The sequence below is a fragment of the Euleptes europaea genome, chromosome 16 (assembly GCF_029931775.1).
Source record: "Euleptes europaea isolate rEulEur1 chromosome 16, rEulEur1.hap1, whole genome shotgun sequence".
Classification (NCBI taxonomy): domain Eukaryota; kingdom Metazoa; phylum Chordata; class Lepidosauria; order Squamata; family Sphaerodactylidae; genus Euleptes; species Euleptes europaea.
Window position 1 is genome coordinate 21,459,388 of NC_079327.1, and position 20,828 is coordinate 21,480,215.

At 41.7% G+C, this 20,828-nt stretch overlaps 1 protein-coding gene across 2 annotated transcripts in view; it reads right to left on the bottom strand.

Annotated features, from left to right (window-relative positions):
* DOCK9 (dedicator of cytokinesis 9) overlaps window positions 1-18,331 on the bottom strand; it is a 130,027-nt gene extending 111,696 nt beyond the window's left edge. For both annotated transcript variants that reach the window (XM_056862183.1, XM_056862181.1), the window contains exon 1: window positions 18,170-18,331. In XM_056862183.1, coding sequence (XP_056718161.1) covers window positions 18,170-18,331 — 162 coding nt within the window. The remainder of the gene's footprint in view (window positions 1-18,169) is intronic.
* Window positions 18,332-20,828: the final 2,497 nt, after the last annotated feature.

Here is a 20,828-nt window from a genome sequence, read left to right on the forward strand (position 1 = left end):
TTATTCAAGTTAACTGAGGAGGACTGTTCATATGCAACTAAAACCTCTCCCTTGGGGAAAAAACAACCTGTGTCTATCATACTTTTAATATGACAGACCAACATCATTATGAATAACGATGCCCAAGATATCTGGTTCTCAAATACTTCAAAGAGTACCCAATAATTTTGTAATTTTTTACATGAACAGATTCCCAGCTACCATGTTTCATTTGCAGACTTGTTCAGAAAGTTTTACGCCTAATCTTCAGGGAATCTTATTCAAGTGAGGGGGAGGTCACATTCGCCAGGTCTCTCCAGCAACCTTTGTACTGCACAGGGAAGACAACATGTGATTTATTTTTTGTACTGGGTTAAGAAGGATTTGAATTCTTCATGGTTATCTCACTACCTTTCCCTTTGGAGACCTGAAGGGGGAAGCAGCAAGTAAGTTCAAAGCATGTTCCAAATGTGACGCCAGGAGAGAGGCACTGTTTGAGCGTGCCTTCGCTGCCAAAACATTTCTCCACAAATGTGAAAACCCCCCAGCTATTACCAGTCTTGATATGAAATGGAAAAACTGAATACACCTGGGCTTTACCAGACTCTTTCTGCATACCAACCCTTCACAGCCTAAAAATGTAATTTTACAACCATATCTGTAGCTTGTACAAATGTTCCTTTCCTGCTGCCAGGAAAGTAGAAATTTGGGAGAACTATAGGACAGCACATGCAGTTCATAAGATAAGGAACCTTAAAAAAAAACAGGTCCTCTTCGTTCTTTTAAGTAAACTGTTATACTCTCAGATGAGTTAACAATTGAGTAGAACAAAGATACCAGTACTTCAGTGTCCAGATACCAGAGAGCTGAGATACAGACAAACACACAAACTATTCTGAATATTTATAGGACAAAGAGAATGAACAGTAACAGCCCTTCAAATGGAGCTATGTTAAGCAGACCCCAAACACTCTAGCCTACACCACAATAGTACATTACCACCTCAACTTTTTTTGGGTCAGCATCCCTTTCATTTCCCAGCCACAAATATCCCACGACTACTCGCTCTTCCTCTCACACACACACTGCAGAACAGACGCAAACACCTCCACCGTTCTACACTGTCACAGAACATGTTTTGCGTAAGACAGACATAGAGAATCTCTGATGAAGTTTTACCACAGTATTTTTCAATAGTGGGTCAGTCACACCTCCTCCTGTTTTAACTGTATGCTGCCTTGAGCAGTACTCTGATCAGGTAGCACAGAAATCACCTAAACAAACAACTGCTTTTTCCTTTCCTCGGCACTGCCAGAGGCTGCACAACAGCGGTAAGAAGAGACACACAAATCTGGTGCGAGTTTTCATCCCGGCCACTGTGTGTGTTAAGTGCCATCAAGTCGCTTCCGACTCATCAGATTCCGACTATGAATCAACAACCTCCAAAACGTCCCATCCTTAACAGCCTTGCTCAGATCTTACAAACTGAGGGCTGTGGCTTCCTTTATAGAGTCAATCCATCTCTTGTTGGGTCTTCCTCTTTTCCTGCTGCCTTCAACTTTTCCTAGTGATTGTCTTTTCCAGTGATTGTCTTCTCATAATGTGACCAAAGTAGGACAGCTTCAGTTTAGTCATTCTAGCTTCTAGGGCAGTGATGGCGAACCTTTTAGAGACCGAGTGCCCAAACTGCAACCCAAAACCCACTTATTTAATGCGAAGTGCCAACACGGCAATTTAACCTGAATACTGAGGTTTCCTCCCAGCTCGGCAAGGGGGGGGGCGGCGGGGAGTCCAGGGAGGGGGGCTTTGAACGGCTCCACGCTCCCTTCAAAGCCCCCGCGCGTGCCCACAGAGAGGGCTTGGCGTGCCGGATTTGGCACATGTGCCATAGGTTCGCCAACACGGTTCTAGGGTCAGTTCAGGCTTGATTTGATCTATAATCCACTGATCTGTTTTTTTTGGCAGTCCACGGTATCCGTAACACTTTCCTCCAACACCACATTTCAAAAGAATCTACTTTCTTCCCAGTCATTAGACAGTCCTAATGACCCTATGACTGTTTTTATAGGGACTGTAGTGAGCCTAGAAGGTATAGGGAGGGGCTGTGGCTCAGTGGTAGAGCATCTGCTTGGCATGCAGAAGGTCCCAGGTTCAATCTTTGGCATCTCCAGTTAAAGGGACTAGGCCAGTAGGTGATGTGAAAGACCCTGCCTGAGACCCTGGAGAGCCGCTGCCGCTCAGAGTAGACAATACTGACTTTGATGGACCAAGGGTCTGATTCAGTATAAGGCAGCTTCATGTGTTCATGTGTACAGCATTCAACAGGAATTGACATCTCTTAAAGAGACACAAAGCTCCTACTACTACTCCCAACACTTATTGAAGGTCCTAGGGGCACAAAACTGACAAAAAAGTTCCCACTCTGGCATTCAAATGGTCTTGATGCTGCCTTGACAATTTCGCTATTTGCCTATGCTATCATTTATTTGCAGCATCTTCCCTTTAGAAATATAGTTTTAGGTGTCACAGCGGTCTGAAGTAAGATTCACCCCTACAGTTCTTTTAGTGGTGATGCTTGTATTCTGGAATTCCATCTCTAGCAAGTTTCATAAGACCTGCTCCATTTTGAAATATGACTAAATATATTGGGGTGGATCCTACAGAAAAACTTGCAGAAGGCCACGCAGATCTCCTCCCAACACCCTGTTACTTTCCCCACAAAATCCTGAGGGCCAGGAGACCTTCATATGCAACATTCACTAAAATACAGGGGACTGTAGTGAAAAAAGAGAATATCATTAGCAGTCAAGTAGGAACAATATTATTTAGAGACACCAATGCTTGGGGGATGAAACCGACAATTACAGCTTTTACTAGTGACGTGCCTGTCAAATTCAAGGTCAAGCACCAGGAAAGCCAGAATGCGTCCTCCCTCAAAGACAACTCAGCCTGTCTTTCTCAGGTCATTTTGCTTGCATCACAACCAAAAACAAAGTCAACAAGGGAAAAAGATAAATTAATATAATACCAGATACTCTTTACCACTATTTATTTTTATTTACTTTAATATTCTAACCAGAGCACTTTGGTAGCGATATTTCAAATCATTTATGGGACTGAAGCCAAAGAAGTTAAATCAATATTTTTTTTTAACTTTCACTAACATCACAACTAAGTGCTTCTGAGCCCCCCCACACACATTATCACAGTCCACATGGGAAGCATAACAGCAATGGTAATGCTATCTGGGAGAAATACCGTATTTATTTCCTGATACGGATTATACTACGCTCAGAGAAATTCGTATATTGCCATATCTAACTCAAAACTTGAAAGCCAATTTAAAAGCAGTGTATCTCATTATGATTGCTGCAGGAATTACCAGCCTCCCAAAAGTCATGTTATATGCGAAGGACACACTAGAGTCTACATGCATCTCAGAAACCTACAAAAAAAATTTCCCCATATGGGCCATCAAAAAAGAGAGGGGGCAGTCTTAAATTTGCACACAAGTTACAGTATCGCTGTGTACAGTATAAACTTTTTTACAGGGGACTGCCTTACACACAGGGTCATTTTCCTTACAGGTAAATTTACTTATAGTCTGCCTTTTTCACTGAGATTCAAGAGGGATAAACAAAGTAATAGGAATAGGATTACATCAATCTGAAACAAAACATAAGAATTCGGCATATGTTAATAATAACAAAAATGGAATTATATAAGTAGAAAACAATGTAGTGAGAGCAAGATAATACACAGAGCAAACAGGTAAAACATACTATACATAGTAACGTAACCACAGTCCCATTCCGTTGATTAAAGCACATTCTTGAACCACTGCATTATAATATGGCCTTGTCGCGGTTCGGGCCGTTAAGTGCCTACACTCTTAGAATGTACCATTTACTGAGAAATGGAGTTATCTTATTCAGTGAGACACCACTAGACCGGAATCAACGGTTCCTAGAAACTTGTTATTGCTTCTAGGACATCTCTTGAACACGCCAATAAATTTATAATAATGGACAAGAGTAGAAGTATATATAAAAAACACATTTATTTACATTATACAATATATGCTTTTTGGTTGCAAAGCCTTAAAATATCATATAAGGATAGACATCATTAGTCTTAAACATGTTTATGTAGCAAGTAATCATTCACATTCTCTATGCCTCCATAAAGGAGTATCTTAGTCAGAATATATTCATAAAGTATCCTTAGTGCAATGCACCTTCATTCAGAATATAAGGTTACAGAAATCCTGTCAAAATATGGTTAATTCTTTGGAGAAAGATTTGGTTAGAAACATCCTAACTTAAATCATTCAAAACATCATAACATTTCTGTACAGAAGACACACTATACCTTGCTGTGCCAATCTGTGTATGTGCATTGTGCATATCTCACAGAGTACAGAGAATCTCCTTTCCCTTCAGGAACTTCTCTGGTCTCTTGCTCTGAGGAGGTTCAGAAGTCCCTCTGTTAAGTAGAGGACGTTCTGACACAATCCCAGAGGTCTAGCTATTAGCCCTGTGTTCAGGATGCTTCTTAGCATTGGTAAGCCAAATAGGCTTAGTTTGTAAGAATCCATAAATCTGATGGACTCTCAGTGTTCCATTACATGGAAAGATCACTGCACTTAGATTCCTATTCAAAGAATAGGAATTCTAAGGGTCTCTATCCTCTTCTAGGAATAGAGCAGTCTCACAAGAAGACTGTAAGTAAGATATGTTGAAATATCCAGATCTTGATATTTCAAGATATCTCTGAACTTCTGTCCACGCAAGGATCAGAGTTTCAATGTTTTACATCTCAAGCCTTTTGAGATGGAGAAGTGCTACATCAGACAGCTGCAGTCTGCCAGCCATAGCATTCTAAAATGCAAGCTGGACTGTGGCTGGTATTTATACTATTTCTAGACCCATTAAGAGTGAAGATTGTTCCTTTCCCCTCTTCCTTAGCCCTCAAAAGGGTACTTTTATTTTCCCTTTCTTATCCAATACCAGGAGCTTAGTGGTTTCTTTTCCTGTCTTCTGATATCTTGTTGTCCAAATATGGACATCCTTCCCTTTCAGTCCTCTGTGCCTAAAGTATAAATACTCATTTCTGAGTTACCTGATCAAGTTACATATTTAATTTTTATACCATCCTCTTCGTTAGGACTATACGCATTAAATGAGACTACTTAGAAATCTGTAGCACAACGTTTAACCATAGAACTCATGAAACACAATTATTGTTTACATTTGTCACTTTGTAACATCTTTTAGTAACTGACAGCCTTGGGCAGATTACAAAAGGCAAGAAAGCTTGTTACTCTTATCCTGAGAGAACTTATAATGCCTTTAGGCTATACTTTAAGCACAAGTTCAACTATTAATGCACTCTTAGTACATTAAGATATCTTAAGACCTTGAAAAGGCCATTTAAGATTCTGACATCTGGCAGCTGAGTCAGAAAGGTGACTTTTACACTGCCCCTTCAAGGACAAAGCCAGAGTAACTTTAGTAGTTAGCTTTGATAGAGCTAACCTTGAGAGTAGTCAGTCAGCCCGACACAGAGCTTAGCCTGTCAGCATGACACAGACTTTCATTATACATTACACAAACCTCTGTATGTGTATGTGTGTTTAAGCCCTATATGGAATTAATTCTGCACATGTTCATAAGATACCATGATCATGTCAGAGACTGCTACAGCCTTATTACCTTTATAAAAATACTCTCCTGAAAAAGGTACATTGTTTACTCACCGAGAAGGTCCTTTCCGCTCTGAAGTAGAAGGTCATCTTGAGCTTTGGGTGTTTCTCGTCCCATTGCTTGGAGAGGCAGGACTTAATTTTAAACTACTTCCTGTCTCGGGGCGAGGAACGCCCACACTTCCAGTTTTTCTACTAAAAGCTCACGAGAGACAAGGAAAACAAGTAAAACCAGCATAACAGCTAACACATAGTAACTGTCTAACTCTGTAACAGGAATGCAACAATAACCCTTATAACAGGAACACAACTCAGTGGTTAAACCACAAACATTAACAAGGACTCTGTGCATTAGTATCATTTATCTTTGTATACCAGTAACTGCTTGGCGGAGTCCCGTTGGTCAGCCACCCTGGAAGATGATGATCCATCTCCAGGTGGGCAAGATGACCTTCTACTTCAGAGCGGAAAGGACCTTCTCGGTGAGTAAGCAATGTACCTTTCCCGCTTTGAAGGAAGGTCATCTTGAGCTTTGGGATGTCCAAGAGCAATTGTATCAGGTGGGAATTAGTTATCATCTTCCAACACGAGTTGTAAAATCCGTCTCCCGAGGGCTGTTTCTGCCGATGCCCTTGTATTGATACAGTGTTGCCTGATGAACGTGGAGACATTGGACCCCATAGCCGTCTTACAGATTTCTTTTGTGGAGGCTTGCTTAAAGAAGGCCGCTGAGGTAACAGTACATCGCAGGGAGTGTGCAGTGATGCCAGATGGTACGTGCAGGCCGCTGGCCAGGTATGCTTCTCTGATACAGCCGCGAATGGTCGAACCTATCGCTTGGCGTGACATGTGCATGCCTTTGTTAGGAGCTGATATTGAGATAAACGGAACTCCATTTTCCTGATTGTAACTGTTCTTGAAATGTATATGGCTCAATGCCCGACGTAGATCTAAGCTATGCCAGTTACGTTCTTTGGGATTGGTTGGATTGGGGCAGAAAGAAGGGAGATGAATCTCCTGAGCATGGTGGTAATGTGAGTTCACTTTGGGAGTGAAGGAGGGGTCGGTTCGAAGGACCACCTTGTCTTTGTGGAATATGCATAGATCCTTGCGTATGGAAAGTGCTCCCAACTCCGACACGCGTCTGGCCGAGGTGACCGCCATTAGGAACAACGTCTTCAGTCTGAGGAAACGTCGTTCTGAGGAAATGTAAGGGAACTTCCCTCATTGGCTCGAATGGTTTCTAGGTGAGAGCTAAAGGAACCGTGTTAAGCCTCCGATTTGGAAAATGATGCGCCAACATGGGGAGTGGATTGCGCCACTCCGGTGATAAGGCTTTCACCTCCAGATGAGAAGACAGCGGAATCCTGTCAAGCTTTGGACATATTGAGGCAATAGCTGAGATTGCTTCTGGAGAGTGGATGCTCTGAGTTACGTACTCCGTACTGTAAGAACACCATCAGTTGTTGCAAGGAAGTTGATCTGGGGTTGGCCGACTTTCGTCCACACCACCTGGAGAAGGTCTTCCAAGTATACTCATATATCCTTTTAGTGGAAGGTTGTCTGGTTTGTAAAATGGTTGAGACTACATCTTGTGACAGGCCCGGGTCTAGAAGCCTAGCCCTCTTAACCTCCACGCGTTCCACTGGAACCATCCTGGGTCCGGGAGGATCAATGGACCTTGACATAGGAGATCCCGGCTTATCGGTAACTGCCATGGAGTATGAATTGACATTTCCATCAGAGCTGCGAACCACGGCCAACATGGTCAGTGTGGGGCTACCAGTATTATTTCTGCCCTCTCTGACCTGATCTTTCGGATGACTTTCGGGAGAACTGGCAGAGGAGAGAACCCGTACATCAGACCCTGAGGCCAGGGGAACAATAGAGCGTCCGCTTGCTCTGCGTTCGGGTGGAAGAACTGGGAGAAGAATCTGTGAACTTGTCGATTCTGTGCGGAGGCGAACAGGCCCACATCGGGATACCAAATCGGTTGGTTATTAAGAGGAAGATGTGAGGGTCTAATGACCACTCCCCTTCCTGGATGGACTGGCGGCTGAGTCAATCCGCTTCTAGGATGTGTATGCCTCTGACGTGTTCCGCTCTCAAGGAAAGTAGATGTTTCTCCACCCAGATCATGATGATGGAGGCTTCCTGATGCAAGCGTGAGGACCTGGATCCGCCCCGTTTGTTGATATGGGCCTGGGAGGCCACATTGTCGGTTTGTATGAGGACATGATTGTTCTTCAGGATGTGATGGAACTCCAGCAGAGCTACCTCACCGTTCTTAACTCCGAGAGCTTGATGTGGAGTTGGTTTCTGAGGGGCCCAAACACCCTGAGCAGAAGACTGGATGGGAGTCTCGTGTAGGTAAGTCTGGCCCACTGTCAGATTGGTCTGGTTTATCCACCGTCTTAGGCTGGATCTGGCTGCTGGCAGAAGGCGGATGCGCTTGTCGATCTTGTGCGAAATGAGCAGTTTTAAGGGTGGTAGAGCTACCTGAAGGGGCCTGGCATGGAACCGGGACCAGGACACTAAGCCGATGCAGGATGTCATTAATCCTAGAAGTCTTGTGAGAGCCATGAGGCGATGTTGTGGAGCTTTGGCTGTGGACTTGGCCAGTAAAGCTATCTTGAGTGCCTTGGCCTCGGGTAGAAAGACCTTGGAGTCTATGAAGGCCCCCAGGTGAAGGATGCGTTGGGCTGAAATCAGGTAGCTTTTGGCTCTGTTGATTAGGTAACCAAGACCCTGTAAGGTCTGAATATGATTCGGTTGGTGTGTCTGGTGGCTAGCTGCTTGGAAGGTGCGCATATGAGGAGGTCGTTGAGGTAGGGATGCAGCTGGATCCCTTCCTTCCTCAAGGGGCGACAGCAGTCACTAGGACCTTTAAGGCCGGAGGGCAAGGCTTTGAATTGCATGTGGAGGTTCATGTAATTGAACCTGAGAAGGCGCAGATGGGCAGTGTGAATAGGGATATGTGTATAGGCTTCGGTTTTTAGATCTATGGAAGTCATGTAGGTGCCAGGTTGCAGGGCTTCGACAATGGTTCTCAGCGTCTTCATACGGAAACGTCTTGTCGGGATGCAGCGAATGACAAATTTGAGATCTAAAATCGCCCTCCAGTCCCTGTTCTTTTCCTATTTGAAGGGATGCAAAATGGCCTCCATAGTTCTCTTGTGTTTGTCTTTGGTTCGATATTGTGGGGACTTCACACTTCGATCTGGTGATTTCTTTTGAAACTCTATTGCATATCCCTGTTGGATTAATTGCAGAACCCAGGCATTCGCTTGGGCTCTGCCCCACTGTGGGAGGAACATTTGCAGTCTTCCCCCCACTACTGTGACGTTGGCGACACTGTTTGTTCCTTCTTGGGAATTTGTCTGATTTGTCCCCTCTGAAAGTTGGGACTGGGGTGGGGGGCGGTTGAATCTATTGAACCTTCGAAAGGAGCCTCTCTGGGAGGGCCGGGAGGGATGCCTTTGATCCTGTCTAAACCTAGACAGTGTATGGGAGGAATGAAAGGACTGATGGTATTGATTTGGCCTATAGTCCTTCGTTCTTTAACATGTATCTGTTCTTGTCCTTGGTGTCAACTCTCTCCAAAGAGTTTTCCTCCCTTAAAAGGATGAGCCAGCAAAAATGGCTTTAGATCTATAGTGAACGTGCCAAGATCGTAGCCACAAGGCCCTTCTAATAGCTGTGTTAGAAGCCACAGCTCTGGAGGCAAAGACTAGGGCATCTAGGGATACGTCTGCCATGAAGGAAGATGCCTGTAGAACTCTAGAAAGGCCTTCAGCCACCCTATTATCGGCTGTGGCAGAAGCTTAATAAGCTTTTTTTTTTTTTGGTCCAAGCACTAGTGGCTCTGGCTATGAGTGCTGTGGTCGCGTTAGCCTGAATTGCCAAGGCTGAGGCCTCGTGCACCTTTCTAGACAAGAAGTCCATTTTTCTGTCCACATATCTTTAATAAATCCTCCCCCATCTTCAGTAAAAAAAAATCAGAAGACTGCAGGGCTGTAACTGGAACATCTACAACAGTGGCCAACCAGGTGCCTCTAGGAAGCCACAAACAAGACGACTGCAGCAGCACCATCCTGCCTGGGTTCCACCGTACCCAAAATAATAGGCATGCTCCTCTGATACTAGAGAGAATAGGTATGCAGCATGACTAGTATCCATTCTAACTAACAGCCATTAATACCCCTCTCCTCCATGAATATGTCCACTCCCCTCTTAAAGCCCTCCAAGCTGGCAGCCATCACCACATCCTGGGGCAGGGAGTTCCACAATTTAACTATGCGTTGTGTGAAAAAATACTTCCTTTTATCTGTTTTGAATCTCTCACCCTCCAGCTGTAGCAGATGACCCCGTGTTCTAGTATTATGGGAGAGGGAGAAAAACTTCTCCCTGTCCACTCTCTCCAAACCATGCATAATTTTATAGACCTCTATCATGTCTCCCCTCATCCGCCTTCCTTCCAAGCTAAACAGCCCTAAGCGTCTTAACCTTAAGCTATGCTGAACAAGACCCCATAAGGCCCACCCACTTTCTGAAAACACTTGACGGGAACCAGGTAAGGTGTCACTAGGCACCATAGCGCCCATTGGCACAATGCTGGCGACCCCTGACGTAGAGCATGTATAAGTACCTTTAACTCCAACTAGGCTTCCATAGCAAGAGAGCACCCTTCCCGTGAAACTTAAATCAAAATGTAGTTTATCCAATGGAAATAGCGTCAGATTCTCTAATAGCCACACAATGCAGATAAAAGATGATGCTGTTACCATTTTAAATTCAAGGTGCTGCTTCAAATCAGAACCCATACACGTACAAGCAAAATCAGTCTTAATGCAGTAACTCCACAAGACAAGCTGTCTTCGTGCAAGAATCGCTGCAGTCATTCCAACTGATATATATTGCAGTTAACATCAGTAGTAATAATCCTCTGACGGCCATATGCATACTTCCATGAAAGATACAGTTTACTTTCAGCTTCTGATATTACTAACTGCTTTGAACATTTGGCAGTCATCCAGCTCTTTATATAAACATGTATCCCGCAAGAACTGTCAGAATTTCCACTTGTTTAAAAACACTAGTCCCTGGGAATTAAGATATGGACAATAATCTGATTTTCCACTACAGGAAAATTCAGAGCAACATATATATATTAACTGGAACTTTTTGAGATAAAATATGGATATATGCAAAACACAAACTTGATAATTATTCCAAAATATATTTTTACATTTTGTTCCTAGAATTTGGATATTTCTCACTGATTTGGTTTTTTTAAACCCACAATGAAGTTTATGAGAGCCAGTGTGGCGTCGCGGTTAAGAGCGGTGGACTCTGATCTGGAGAACCGGGTTTGATTCCCCACTCCTCCACATGAGCAGCCGAGGCTAATCGGGTGAACTGGATTTGTTTCCACACTCCTACACATGAAGCCAGCTGAGTGACCTTGAGCTAGTCACTCTCAGCCCCACCTACCTCACAGGGTGTCTGTTGTGAGGAGGGGAAGATGATTGTAAGCTGGTTTGATTCTTCCTTAAGTGGTAGAGAAAGTCAGTATATAAAAACCAACTCTTCTTTGTAACAATAATAACAAAATTTTAATAATATTTTACATTTTATCACTTGTTAGCCACCTCTGGCATTCATTGACAGGGAAGATGCCAAAATATGCTATCTATGTGATGGTAATACTCTATTGAAGAGTTCTTTGCAGTGTTATAACATTTGATTCAATGTCAAAATAAGCTGCTAGTCCTATTATGACAGGAAAGTTTTTGCCCAAACACCCTTTTCTATTAGCGTTAAATTTGGATTTTCAACTATTCTTGCCCAATTTAGCGCTATAATCTACACCAGCATAACCTTGAGGTTACTATGTGGAGCTGCCATTGCTGCTCCTAGTAGAAAATGTGTGCACCACTCTTCTATTTTCTGTCTCAAAGCATTAGTTGTACACATAGCATACAATGTTGGTAGCTAGATACTGACTTCTGTTGAGCCACACACATAGCTGGTAGCAGCATTTTACCAGCTATGAAAATACACTAGTAGAATGGCAAACTAGCAACTTATACGGATGGTATTCATATAATCAGGTTTTTGAATAAGCTATTTCCTGTAAGAGCTTGGACTTAAATGTATTGATTGAGCTCTCCCTAGCCATTGGGTCAGAGCTACACAATACTTACAAATATTTCAACTACTCTGAAGTTAAAAATGCACCACACTACCTAACAACTACTCCTCTTGGTGGGAAGGGTTGAGGAAGCAGTATTACATTTATAACACACATAATCAGGAAGGGGAGTAAACTAAAATGTGCAAGTTGGAGTACTATGTTAGTGCAGGATGTCAGTAATATGCGTTGTATAAGTTAGTGTAAGTGGGGGAAAGACACAGAGGAGGTACCATGAGACAAGTGCGTGAATTGTCATGACTCACAACTTACACAAACACTAAAAGAAGGGCATTGTGTCTGTCAATATTTTACACCCTGAACTAGCAACTGCACAGTTTAAAATGTATGAACCCATTTATTATTGTACTGAAGAGCTAAAGAACAGCAACTTCATTCATATCAGGCTGTGAGAAACTATACAAGAAAACTATTTTTTATAACTGTGACAGGGGCATGTTAACCCACACTCTGCAGCAAATGCAAGAAGAAACAGTTACTTTTGCTTATCAGGGGATTTACTGCAGTTTTGAGGGTAGAACCAGCCATGGTTTACTTCACCGAAGTCTGATTAGGGCATCTTCCAACTCTCTGACACTCTCCAGGGAACTTCTCAGCCTCAGGATTATCCCCCTCTGCCACTTTAGCCTTGGCCTCAGACCAATCTGGGTTTTTCCCCTTAACCTTATATTCTTTAGGAGCCCCATGGCGCAGAGTGTTAAGCTGCAGTACTGCAGTCAAAAGCTCTGCTCACGACCAGAGTTCGATCCCAATGGAAGTCCGTTTCAGGTAGCCGGCTCAAGGTTGACTCAGCCTTCCATCCTTCCGAGGTCGGTGAAATGAGTACCCAGCTTGCTGGGGGTAAAGGAAAGATGACTGGGGAAGGCACTGGTGAACCACCCCGCAAACAAAGTCTGCCTTGGAAATGTCAGGATGTGACATCACCCCATGGGTCAGGAATGACCCGGTGCTTGCACAGGGGACCTTTACCTTACCTTTATATTCTTTGTTCTCTTTTTCTGGTCTTTGATGCATGGGTGTTTCACTCACCATTACCCCTCTGGCGACTTTGGGTCTTTGTGTTGATTATGCATGCCATTTACAACTGCCAGAGGTCGCCTCACTCTCCCCCTGCGTTTGCCCACGTTTTCAAGTTTGAAATAAAATAGGCCTCTGAAAACATGCGCAAAATGCGGGGAAACGCAAGGGGAGAGCGAGGCGACCTCTGACGGTCAGAAACAGCATGCATAATCAACACGAAGTCCTGAAGTCGCTCGAGGGGTGACGGTGAGTGAAACAGCCATGCATAAAAGACCTCTGACCCTATTACTGTTAGGTGGATCTGTAACTGGTTGACAGATCGCACCCAAAGAGTGCTTGTTAATGGTTCCTCATCCACTTGGAGAGAAGTGACTAGTGGAGTGCCTCAGGGATCTGTCATAGGCCCTGTGTTCTTCAACATCTTTATAAATGATATGAGGGAATAGAAGGGATGATTATTAAATTTGCAGATGATACTAAATTGGGAGGGGTAGCAAATATGGTAGAAGTCAGAGCCAGGATACAGGATGATCTTGACAGGCTGGAGAATTGGGCTAAAACTAATAAAATGCACTTCAACAAAGGTAAATGTAAAGTTCTACATTTAGGTAGGAAAAATCAAATGCATAATTATAGGACGGGGGAGACTTGTTTGAGAAGTAGTGTGTGTGAAAAGGATCTTGGGGTCTTAGTAAACCAAACACTGAACATGAGTCAGCAGTGTGATGCGGTAGCTAAAAAGGCAAATACGATCTTGGGCTGTATCAACAGAAGTATAGTGTCCAGATCACTCGAAGTGATGGTACTCTGCTCTGGTCAGACCTCACCTGGAGAATTGTTTTTCAGTTTTGGACACCACAATTTAAGAAAGATGTAGACAAGATGGAATGTGTCCAGAGGAGGACAACAAAGATAATGAGGGGTCTGGAGACCAAGTCCTATGAGGAAAGGTTGAAGTAGCTGGGTATGTTTAGCCTGAAGAGAAGACTGAGAGGTGGTATGATAATTATCTTCAAGTACTTGAAGGGCTGTCATATAGAGGAGGGTGCCGAGTTGTTTTCTGTTGCTCCAGAAGGTCGGACCAGAACCAACGGGTTGAAATTAAATCAAAAGAGTTTCTGTCTAGACATTAGGAAGAAAATGTCTAGACATTAGGAAGAATTTTCTAACAGTTAGAACTGCTGAGAAAAGTGGCAATAAAAATGAATGAGCCTTGACATGCTGGTCAGACCACAATGGGTGGCAACGATACAGTCCAGGACAGCTGCTCCAGCCTTAGTTGATTTACAATGACTCTTAGTAGGCCTGACATATTGACTGACAGACATGATGATGAAGCCACCAAGCTGGAAAAGCTTGTCAGAATGTGGCTGTTGCCATTTCATGTTGATTTGGTCTCAGTCACCCGGATGGCAAAGAGGAGCTCGCCGCCACCACGCGAAGAAGAAAAAAGAACAGCAGAGTAAGGGGAGAGGGGACAGCACAGGTATGATGCAGAATTCAGAAAAGTACTTTGTTTCAGTTTGCTATGGTAACCTTATTTTTTAAAACTACATTTGAGGAAAAACTGAAAGCCAAGTTTAAGCACCATAAATATATACAAGTATTGATGTGTCATATTTACATTATGACCAGCTCAAGCTTGAACGATGTTTTGCTTAGTTCTTTAATACTGCTATAGCAAAAAACAACAACATATAAACCTCTTCAGTGTCAAATGATGTAAAGTTCTTTTCATTTGATGCTGGAGATGGGAAAAATCGTTTGGCGTTTCTTCACAAGTGAGTCCTGAAAGACAGACTAACTTTAAAAGGTTCCCACTTCCAAAGGCTTGAGAACCATTGACTGAAGGTGTAGTTCACATTACCCAACAGACTCAAGTTTATTAATACGGTCAACCGACTCAAGTTTATTAATACAGTCAACTGACCAATCACGTGCCAACACATCAAAATTTCCAGACACAATAGTTTTGCACTGCAGAATCACAGACTGTCCATACATATAAAGGTATAAGGTCAATAAAAGCAACCCCTGGTTAAAATTATCACGTTAAATTTGATAAAATTGTAAAACATTCTAACTATCAATCTCTAATAAAGCTCTGCGTATTTTAATAGCAACAGCTCAGAACTTGGCAGTTTGGAGCGTAAGCTCAGGGTCTTCTCCTAATAGCTTCTTTGCCAAAAGCTCAACAGACTCATTACCCAATAGATTAATACAGGACAAACTTATGACAAGTCAACCAACTTCATAATTTACTATCAAGCACACCGCTAACGCATAATGTTTAACACTTAATATGTGAAACCATCCATATATTATCAATAAGTCACAAAAGCAATAAAAAAACAAAATGAATTTCAGCAGCTAGTGGGTGGTACCTAGCTATTCCTTTCCAATAATCTGGGAAAGTAACTGGAGCAACATTGTCCCTATCAAGTAATGCTATCCACAAAGAAATGTCCAGTGTTGAAACAATAATCCAGCATAATTTTTAACAGCTCTGAACATAGATGCACCTTTATCCAAAAACCAAATACATTCTGGCTTTAGCAGCTCTAATAATCATAGCTGTTTCAAAAACTAGGTGCTCTAAACTAAAAGGTTAACTTCATACCTTCAGAGCCATCTGTAACATAAGGGGGGGGGGAACAAAAAATAAAAATGAACCAAAGTGAAGAGGTGGTGGCAGGCTAGCAGTGCTAGCAAGAGGGAACCAGCAGGAAGGTAAGATTTCCTCTCCACTACTAGCTCACGCCGAATATTTTACCCCCTGGGTGTGAGGAATTTCTTTGGAACAATTGTTTTTTAAATCATTTGGCTTAAAGTAACAATCAAGTAATACATTAATACATTGGAAGAAACAACAGAATCTAGCAACATAATATTGGCCAAAAGAACACCCAACTGTTTTCATAATAAAATACAACGGGTGGTAGACATTTCTTTTAAGAAGCATTATTGTTCATTCCTGCTGGATGTTTTAACTGTGATATTAAATTTTGGGTTTTGGTATTTTTATGTATTCTCTTTTATGTATTTTATCTATATTGTAAGCAGACTTGAGGTATGCAAGGAAGAAACACAGCTACTATATGTTTTAAACAAACAAATAATACATAAAACACGTTCATAGAAATATAGACACTTAATCTGTTCCTCCTTTGTAAGACATTTTCAAGGTGAGGCATTTTCATAATTAAGTACTGCATGACACATGTATCTCCTAAACTATACAAAGGAAACATGCCTTCTTAAATTCAAACATGTCAAATGATTTAAGATTGGCATTTGACTATGCCAGTGATACTCACTCAGTGGCCAAATGTGGTTCTTTGACATGCCACCTGTCATGTTCTGGCACCATTCCCCAATCTCACACCCACCCCATTTTCCAAGTGGGCAAGGCCACCTGGGAGAACAGGAAGCTGGCCACAACGGGTTTAGGTTTGCCAGGTTGCATACCACTGCAGGCATCCTCCTGCCCGTACCCGCTCTCTCCTGCTCTCAGAGAGTGTGGGAAATGGTAAATACAAATACCCAATGGATTACGAGAATAACCAACCACCATTAACTCTAACAAGACTTAAAGCAAGGTATTTTCCAAAAACAGATACTCTGATGAAAAGATTGTACATAAAAATATCTTTCCAGGCTAATATACCATCTTGGTTGGCAGTCATGCTTATGAACAGAAAGGACAAAGAATTTGTACCATTATATTCAACCTTAAACACTGAAAAAATAGAATTCATGTCTTCCCATGCACAACTGTTAGACTTCTAGACAAATAGCTCATAACAGCAATTACATTTTCTACATACATAAAGTACAATTACAATAGGTCTGATAAAAATAAGCATCATTACACCTTAATAGCTGACAATCAGCACCTCTGTCCAATGTATCAACTATCACCTACCTACAAAGCATCTGGATATAAATATAAGGATCTCGAACAGCTCTCACTTCACTATTTAAATCACGATGCCTGCCTTACCCATAGGTAAAGGAACTTCATTAAAATATTTCCAAACTGGGTTTATTTTATGGCTTGTTGCCATTATAGGTTTTCTCCTCCAGGGAGAGAATAATATGATAAATCTCAGGCTGTACATACAAACATCCCAAGACTTGTGGAGAATTCTGCTCAAAAGATTTCATTTTTACTGCTTACCCCTCCCTCCTCACACCTAGCTCCTTGTGCAGATCTATTCCACTCCAATCAATCTTCTCTTCACTGAACTTCTTGAAACTTAGCACTTGAGAGGTATGGGGATGATTCTGTGTACATAGATTTAAGGACCGACGGGATTAAGGTCTTTTTCTCGACTCTGTATGTTTATTTTATAACATTTTTGCCATGAAGAGGCTTGCTATCTCTGCAGACACAAATTCACAGTTTTGGGATCTACAAAACCAAGCATCTGTGATAATACCTTCTCAACAGAAAACTGCCCAAAATAATCTTACAGAAACTTCTGGAAGAGCATGAAATTGTGAATGGATTAATAGAATTCATTTACCAAAAAATGTAAACATTGCATCAATATACAGCCTCATGCTACATAATTAAAAACTAATCCTTATTTCGTGATGAACAGCCTTTGGACTATAATGTATCTTTAATAGAAAAGTAGATAGATTTTTGCTCAAAATGCATTTCATTTTTTAAAAATCCGATTTAAATAAAAAATCCAATTTAAATTTTAAAAATTCAATTAAAAAAATCATTGTTTTTATCCACCTTGCTTCACTTATTCCCCTCCCCCACTTTGTCATGCATTTTGCTCATTGTTACAAGCACATACATTTACGTGGCAATGATAAGAGCACTTTCCTGGAAGTAAGCCCAACTGATAAAATGGGGCTTATTTCTGAGTAGACCTGCTTAAGCCTGCTCCCTGTGTATTATACGCAAGATGAACACAATTGGTATTTTCCCCCACATGCTTGGCTCCAAATAGTAGCTCAGTTCAGCAATGTCTGCATCTCCAAAGATATGGTTTTAACATAAAAAAGCAAAGAGATTGCTGTAAATATTTTAAGCACGTCTACATAGATACCTCTTGATATTTTCTGCAAATGCTACTACAAAGAGCAGTAGCACTTAAAATGCTATATCTATTCCAAAGCCATTTATAGTGTTCATAAAATACATTGTGGGTTAAACAGTTTCAACAACACTGGATAATTATCAATACAACCACATTACATTCGTCATCTTCATAAAACAAATCAACATTTACCAGGAATGAATGAATCAGTATTCCAGAGTCTTCTTTCACCAAAGTAGGCACTGCATATTCCAAAGCATTATTCTCTCCTTGATATTTACAAATATAGGAACAGTTCCTTTCAATAACTGTACGAATACCTTTAAGTAGAATCACGCTAGTAGTGCAACCCATTCCAAATACATTTAAAATTGTATTTCTAGCAAACTATTTGCAGAATATATATTTTTTGGTCTCACAAGAATAGTTTTTCTCTACCATCTTCACCAAGTCCGGCAGCTAATGTCTATTTAGATTAAATGTCATCAGTCACTGCATTGTAACCTTAGCTGAGTGACAAAAAAATTCAAGAGGTTTCAACACAAGCCACACCTTACAGCGCGACCTGCTCAATCGGATCCTCTCTAAAATGTCGATACAAATAGGCTGAAAGCAATACTGTTAGAGAAACACCTCCTTGATTCTATCCTCAAATGCTAATCACCAATTCAAGCAAAGATACCGCTTCCGTTTCTGCTGCCAGGCACAAAGAATCCTCATCTGCTGTAAGAAAAAGCCTCTCCCAGCATGCTTAGCTCAGAATTCGTACCAGTAGACGATGTTTCGTTGCTTGACCTAAATGTATTTTTTTCAGTACTGCATGGGAAGGGGGGGACTTGACAAGAAAGCTTCCACCCCAATCAAAATTCAAGAGAAATGTCCCACCTACGGCTGCTATGGAAACACTTTTAACACATGGTACTGTACAAGTCTACTTCAAAAAAGCATACATATGCCTGTGCTACTAATAGAAAACCAGTAGAGATCACAAAATTGTCAATATTCTTTTCACTTCCCTCCCTTCTCCACAAGAACTGTTATAATTCATTGAGTAAAAGATAAAACACAGCTACAAATTCCTTCATGTAGCTTTCCTAAACAACAACACCAAAAATTAAACTTAGAAAATGACTCCCATCAAGGTCAACGGGACTTATATCAATGTAATCAGAATCAAGTCACAACTATGGATGTACAATAATAAACATACCTGGTTACAGAGTATGCAACACTCAAATATACTATTAAGTTGTCTTGTTGCTATAGCCATTCAGTTCTAAAACAGTGATTCAAAGTTTTGATGAATGGTCACCATATATACACCTTCACTGGAACAGCAAGTCAAATTCACCACCTCCTTTAAAATATAAGTTCTTTTCTAAAAAAAAAATATTATGATGTACACAGTGACCTCATTCATAACCCTTGCAATGACTAACACATCATTTTAAATATTGAAGATTTTTACATTCCTTTTTGTCATAAGCCCCTTTTGTGTCCATTTAGTATTAAATTAGTTATATGGACAAGAAGTATGTTAAGTGCTGCATGGGGCAACCAGGATCAAAATAAACCAGGAATTACAACAGTGAAGGTTTATTCAGACATGATAAAGATTATGCATCGCTTCTATAAAAATGCAAATTGCAAGCTCTTGCAGCCTCAGTTTGCCATAGTGTAGTGTACTGGGAACAGAGAAAGAGGGTTACCCTTCAACATCTCCTTGGCTTTCATGATCAAAACAGATTCCCCCAGTCTGCTATTAGCATTTTAGAAGGGGGGAAAAGGTTTTTACCAGACCACAACAAAATGGGGAGTCCAGTTTTGATTAGTCAAAGTCAGTGGGGGTGAAAAAGGCTGAACACTCTCTCTACCCCACACAGCCCCAAAGCAAACCAAGGCTACATGAGATGAATGATGCACATTACACCCGGTTTCTCCCTCAGAGAACAATGCAAACAAACACCACAAAGACCTATCTATTCTTGGATTGACTGAGCTTGTGGGGAATTTAGTAGAATGAAGATTTTTTTCCTTAAGCAGAAGGCAGTTTAACATAAACAGCTGGCATGTTCTGCTGGTGAGAGAGAACACCAAGTGCACTGTGGAGGAATCTGGGGGTGGTTTATAATATAAAGTCCTCCCCTCCACCCCCATTCCCCCCTTGGGGATCTTGTTAAGGGATTTGGGGGGAGGCTTTGGCAAGGGACACCAGCTCAGGGACTGTCAGACCAGCCTCCTTCCAATTGGCAGGGGAATCGCCAAGTGGCTCAAGTCCAGATGAAACCCCAGACACTGCCATTCCCAGCTACTCCCCAGCAGGCGGGCTGGAGTAGGAGGGAGGTTACTCATCGGTCAGCAGGCGGGTCAGCCGATGCCTTGGATCCAGTCCCTATGTTATAACAATGCCCTGTTCAGCTGTAACCAGTAAAGTTGTGACCGTTTTACGTTCCAACTAATGGTGTCCTGGTTACTTGCATGCTGGGATCAGCTCCTTCTGTCCTTTCTCCACTCAGCCATTGAAAGGCTCATCATTCCATTCAATGTAAATGTTTTATTTTTTTAAGGGAACAATTATTAACAAATTGCTACACGGTAGGTTACCAGCTAGTATGGTGGGCACACAGAATAGGTGATCGGGAAATGTTTATTATTGTTTTTATATGTCACTGTCGGAGGATGCATTATCATGTCCCCATAATCTTAAATCATCTTCTTGCATCTCTTTCTCTGTCTGTTTATTATTATAGCTTCCCTATGAAGTTTTTTCCACCTTGCTCAATATTCTTGATAGAGCCCAGGAATTTGAAATATTCCAGGCACTAGAGTAAGCCGAACAAATAACTCAACA